The 6,105-nt window shown below is 53.5% G+C and overlaps 1 protein-coding gene across 1 annotated transcript; it reads right to left on the bottom strand.

Annotated features, from left to right (window-relative positions):
* Positions 1 to 73: 73 nt before the first annotated feature.
* On the bottom strand, positions 74 to 3,280 carry PpBr36_08210 (uncharacterized protein; the record flags this gene model as incomplete). The annotated part of the gene is made up of 1 exon (XM_029895341.1): positions 74 to 3,280. One exon carries the CDS (start codon positions 3,278 to 3,280, stop codon positions 74 to 76), a length of 3,207 nt encoding a protein of 1,068 aa, XP_029747283.1.
* Between the last annotated feature and the right edge of the window lie 2,825 nt (positions 3,281 to 6,105).

Below are 6,105 nucleotides of genomic sequence, written 5' to 3'. Positions count from 1 at the left end.
ATAAACCCCAATTTTGTCTTCCTCATCCAAACCTCACAGACAGCCCTCTCGTCCGAGCAAGATGACTCCGTGTCTAGTAAACCTCCAACACGTACCTCCCATCCTCCTTGAGCCTGTCAATATCCTTGCGAGGGTCGACCTTGCGCCCGGTGGCTTTGGCCTCCTGCGCGATGGCCTCCTCGAGCACCGCCGTGACGTCCGGCACCGGCCAGGTAGGGCCGCAGAGGTAGAAGGAGCCGCCGTCGGTGATGTACGACTGCACGATCTGGTCGATCGTCTGGCGCATGCGGTCCTGGATGTAGATCTTCTGTGGCTGGTCTCGCGAGAAGGCGGCGCCCAGCAGCGTGATGACGCCCGCGTCCACGTATGCCTCCCATTCCTCGCCGTACAGGTACTCCTCGCGCTGGTGCCGGCTGCCCATGTAAAGGAGGATGGCGCCGATGTCCTTTCCTTGCGCCTTTTGCATCGCCCGGTACTGCACAAAGGCGCGGAACGGCGCCAGGCCGGTGCCGAGACCCGCCATGATCAGCGGCGCCGTGTCGGCCACAGGGAGCTTCATAACCGACGGCTTGACCGACGCAGTGACCGTCGCGCCCACGGGGAGCTGCGACAGGTAGCGTGTTGCTTGGCCGTAGCGCGTGCGGCCCCTGGGGTCGACCCAGTCGACGACCACGATCATGAGCGACACGCTGGTCGGCGTGACGGCCTGCGCCGACGCGATCGAGTACTCACGGCGCTTGAGCGGCGAGACGATGCGGGCGAGATCGGTGAAGGAGGGGCGGGCGGATTTGAACTCCTCGAGAATGTCCACATACGTCGACGTCTCGACCTCGGAGCGCCGCTTGAACTCTTCGGCACCGACTTGGCCACCAAGGTTGATGAGCTTCTTCTTCTCTGTCTCGTCGCTGGCGTACTCGGCCAGAGATTCGTAGAAGCGCTTGGGCGGCTTGCCGAGAATATCGAGGTTCTGGAGCAGCGATTGGTAAACGGTGCGGGTCTCGAGAACAGCAGGATTCTCGCGCGACGGCACCTGAACGATGTCTTCGGGATTGAGGCCGTAGAACTTGATGAAATCCTGGACCTGGACAGGGTCGTTGTCGGCGTGAATACCAAGAGCCTCGCCAATCTGGTAAGTGAGGCCGGAGTCGCCAAGGTCGAACTCGATGTGGAAGATGTTGCGGTCGTAGGTCAACGGCGTCAACCGGCGGTTCTCCTTGACCGTAATCTTGAACGTCTTGACGGTGAGGTCAGGGCGGAGACTATCAGCCGTTCCGTATGCCTCCTTAAAGATGAGGCCCTTCGCCGCAGCCTCCCAGTTGGAGAGGTCCAGGACTTCTTCGGGCTCCTCCTTCTGGAAAGGCTGGAAGCTGCGGTTCTTGATCTGCTTCTGTCGCCTGGGGGCAACAAAGTCCGACGGCACCTCGGCCCAAGACTCGGGCACGTCGACTTTCTGCAGACACTCAGCCAGAGCATCAACCGACTCCTGGACGGCCTTGGGCTCGTCGATACTGCTGGCCAACTTGACCAGTTCAGGGATGGACAGTTCGGGCTTGGCAATCTTGAGAAAAGCTACCTCGACCAGCTGCTTTGCGATTGTCTCGTAAGAAGGAGAAAACGCCGTGTCAAGCACATGAAGCTCGATGGCACGTTCTTGAATTGTCTTGCGAGAATCGGCAGGGATGCGCTTCTCCAAGTCGTCAGCCTTGTAGGTGGGAAGCCTCAGAATAAGCTTGCCATTTTCCTTGATAGTTCGGAGGATGTCGACATCTTTCAGGAGCTTCTCGTCGCCTACGTAGGTGACGTCAGCCTCCTCAACCTGATAAGGAGCGTCGGCAATCTTCTTTGAGCTCCTGATGTCAGTGCGGATGATGCCTCCCTGGATGACGCTATCGTGGACCTCGTCGACATAGATGTTGTTGCTGGACTGCTTTGTGAGAAGATGGCCAACGGCAGCGGGCACCGACACGGCGGCGGCGTTGTCCACATCCCAGAACGAGTACTGCTGGGCTTCTTGGAGCTGACTGATGCGAACATCGAAGGTCTGCCCTTCTTTGGCGATGAGCGTGGAGAAGACCGTGGCTAGAGCCTCGGGGTTCAATGCATCAGTGGCAGCGTATTTGGCGTCAACGACAGATGGCTCGTTGTCCCACTTGCTTGAGAATGAAACAGCAGTGAGGACGTCGGAGTACAGCACAGACTGCACAGAGGCGTCCGCAACCTGGTTCTCATCGTGGACTTGTCCAAAGACAGCAATCTGACGCACAGAGTCGGGAAGCACATCCAGGAATGCCTCTTCAATGAAGGGACGGTAGATGCGCACAACAACGGCACCGACGCGCTTGTCCTGGCCAGCAAGGTAAGAAACGACTTGAGTGGCAATCTGCGACTCGACGCTGCCGAAAACGACCAGCACGGTCTCGGGCGCCTCGTGGCCAAAGTACTCAAAGGGGCGGTAGTCGGTGCCGAGCTCCTCGTTGAAAGCCTTGAGGGTCTCGAGGACCTTGGAAGCATCGTCTTGGCGCTTGTTGAGAGAGCTGACAACCTTGGAAACCTTGTTGTAGACATCCTTGATGCCGCCCTCGTTTAGACCGTCGATAATGCGGAGGGTCTCGCGCGCAGTACGAACGCCGTCGTAGATGTGCAGCGTGGGCAGGATACCAGCGAGCAGAGTGGCAAAGATGGCCATGTGCTGGGTCTCGTATGCCGATGAGCTCGAGACAAGAGCGAGACCGAGCTCCTCGGCGGCCTGCAGGGCGCTGCCATATTCGGCAACAAGGCCATCCTGCCTCGAATAGTCCAGGGCAGCGATGTGGGCCACAAAGGGGCTTGCCACACCGTAAAGGAGAGATAGCTGGTCGAGGGCCTCACGAAGGTGACGAATGCTTGCCGAGGGCGCCAAAAGAGTCTGGGGGATATGTCTCTTGTTCAAGTCGAAGTCCTTGGAGAATATATAGCCCAGCGCAAAGGCACCAGCCCCTGTTCGGATTTGCAAAGGGAGCACATCAGTGGCATAGCCGTGGATGTTGTTCTCCTTGTCACTGGCCCATTGTTTGACGGCAAGGTCCAGGTCGAAAGTCTCTGGAGAATAAGAAAAGATCTTGTCCGAGAGCTTGTAGGCAATCTGCTGCACTAGGAGTTGTGCCGTGGCATATGTTGGTCCGGAAATAGAGTCGATGGCAACATGTTGGCCGAGGGGTAAACTTGAGGAGCCCTTCTTGAACTCAACGGGCTTGACCTCAACGGCAATGCCGCCGGACGACTCTGTCTGCTTCAACTGCATTTTGCCTGTATAGACAATAATAGACGTCAAAGTCTCGAGAGAGAATATCTTTTGAAGCCAAATTACTGAAAAATGTCTAGTTTTGAGTCGCGATCTGATCTGGGTAGGGGGACCCGCCGCCGAGAGCCGCCGGAGCACAACGCTCCCTTGAAACTTGCGAGCCAGGGGAAGTGCTTCAGACTATAGAACCAACTGACTTTTCTGGGATCAGAATGACTTGGGGGTCTCGAGATACAAAAAAAAGCCTTTTTTTTGTTGACTTGCTTATTTGTGTTGAGAATATAAAAACATCAAAAACAGACTGGCGCAAACCTCATCTTGAGATCCATGGCTGAGGTCCAGCCCCGATATCCGGAGTGGCATCCATGGCGTGCGCAGCATCCCAAAACGGTGTCACCGACCCGGCAATTGTATTATTAGTAAGTAGGGCCCTTTGCACTCGCAATTGACCCAGCTTTCAGTTTGGCATTTCTGTGTGGCAAGGTTGGGTTTACCGAGAATGGGGCGGACATGCGTCTGAAAAGTGTGCAAATCAATGTTGCCATGAGCCAGGTTCGATCACGCAATTCTCTCAAGCCGTAACAGGCCTAGCCTGAGTTTGTCATATTGGATACAATCCCGAAACCACCGATTGGCGGAAAACTCGGCCTGTCTTGTCACGTGATTGATGCAGAGCGGCAGGCCAGCTGGAGATGAAGGCCAATGGAAACGAGCTCAACGCCGACCTTGTGGCAACCGAAATGGAAATAATGAGCAAGTATTTCGAGTTCATATAGAAGGCGCTTCCCCCACCCAATAATCAAGTTGTTTTGCATTTCTTCAACCTACTGTCTTCTAATCTGCGGCAAATCTACACACACGTGTTCGTCTCGAAATTGTTTGTCGCTTACCCAGCAAAAAGGAACATGACATCGAAGTCTCTCTCAAACAGTCAGTCGGCGTGTACGATCTTTGACCTTGGCAATATGGCCCAAACCTCACCCGACCGGCCGGGTCTTGCTCGCATACGAGCCCGGAACCTGGGACGCGAACGACCTTGGACAGAAAATTCTGTGTTCTCTGGTCTCTGGCAGCATTGAACGGGTCGGCTCCAGAGACTTTGGACTTTAACAGGAGCTTAGGGTTTTTTATCGGTTGTCACACGCCAAAACAAAAGGCATCAACCTCATCCCGCGGGCAAATGGGACCCAGCAAAGACAAGTGTCCTGTTGCTAAGCCTTTTGTGAGGTAAGCTAATACGGAGACAGGATTTCGCAGAAGAAATGACTGAATCTCCAACCGTATTATTGTCTCGATTTGCTTCTCAATTCCTTTGCCACGCTATCGGAATTCGTCCGAATTGTTTTGTTTTGATCCAACAAGGCTCCCGTTTGGAAGCACAAGGTTAGCTTTGTTCGTGTCTTCCGAAAGCTCAAGGCAATGGTTAAAGACACTAACCGGGTACACAGGCGCAAGTGCTCCTGGAAATTGATGAACTCTTTTGCGTAAGACGAATGTCTCGGCAGTATGACTTCTTTCCCTACTCTCTTGCGCAAAAACGACAGTTGGAACAATCGTGTGCTTCAAGTCAGACTTGGACGCACGTGGCTTTACTGTCAGGATCTAATGACACCGTCTACTTAAGTCAATGCGATTGGAATTCTGGCTTGGCTGGTGGAATTGGGTATGGCCAGAAATTCACAGTGGTTTTTGAGGACAACGCTGACCATGGATGAACTCTTGGTTGACTGATGTTGAGGTCCATGCGAGTGCTGACCCGTGGATATATTACCAATGTTATCTCATTACACAAGGGATTCTGCCCCGTGCGCAGTATTAGGCACGGCGCCAACGCTAACTTGTCGAGGCCGATGGGTTTGAGCGTATATATGGTATCCGGGTCTTGCCGAATGCTTTCCAGACATACAAAATGTGCGACTTTTGCCGTGCTCAAACATTTGCCGTTGCAGTTCACGAATTTTCTTGGGTTCCACATGGTTCAATCTTCCGCCCTGGGGACTCACAACGAGTTAGTTACTCTTTGTTATGCCAGTTGGAAGGTCTCCAACAAAATTGAAACAGCCATTATTCCCTTTGCTTTTGTAGATTGAACAGAACTTGCATGGTTCTTCTATGCTTTCCTTGGCCTGGTGGGCAGTCGCCTTACACAACTCTAAACCAAGCTATGGCATGACTAACGATATAGTGACATTCAGCGCGCGGGATTTCTCCCCGGCCTTGCAAACTACTTTGCAAGGTGGGTGGCAAGGCTTGCCGCAGTCAGCCTTAACCACAAATCGAATTAGTCTCTGTCATACCCTTGAAAATATTACAGAGCAGAGTTTTTGTGCAATATACACTAATGAGCTGCAATATAAGCCCATGCAGAAATCCTCACAAGCGATCCTGTTCTCCTGTCCGATTCGTCTGACCCAGATCGTCTGTTTGTTCCGTCCCCTCGTCCGTACTACCAAAAAAAAGGTTGGGTAGGTCAGCAATAATCGACAGTTCAGACGGCCGCGGAGACCTTTTTGGGGAAATCGGAACGGTTCCCCCATTATGCACGCATCACTGCTGCATCAGACACTGCCGTAGCGGTACCCCAATTAATACTGGTTTCCCCGTATTAGAAGCAGCGCTGCATGATCTCGCAGGCTGCAGACTTGTGCGGGTTTGATATTTGGAAGAAAAAGAAAAAGGAGAGAAAAAATCCACGCCCAATTCTCATTGGTTGCCGAGTGGGTGCCATCTCGCCCCAACTTTGACACTAATGGGGCTGCGCGACTTGTGCGCGAACATCAAGTTGCATTGAGACACGCAATGAGTAATCCAGAGTTGAAACCAGC

Source organism: Pyricularia pennisetigena, chromosome 5 (assembly GCF_004337985.1).
Source record: "Pyricularia pennisetigena strain Br36 chromosome 5, whole genome shotgun sequence".
NCBI classification, from domain to species: domain Eukaryota; kingdom Fungi; phylum Ascomycota; class Sordariomycetes; order Magnaporthales; family Pyriculariaceae; genus Pyricularia; species Pyricularia pennisetigena.
This window is presented reverse-complemented; position numbering and strand designations above follow the sequence as displayed.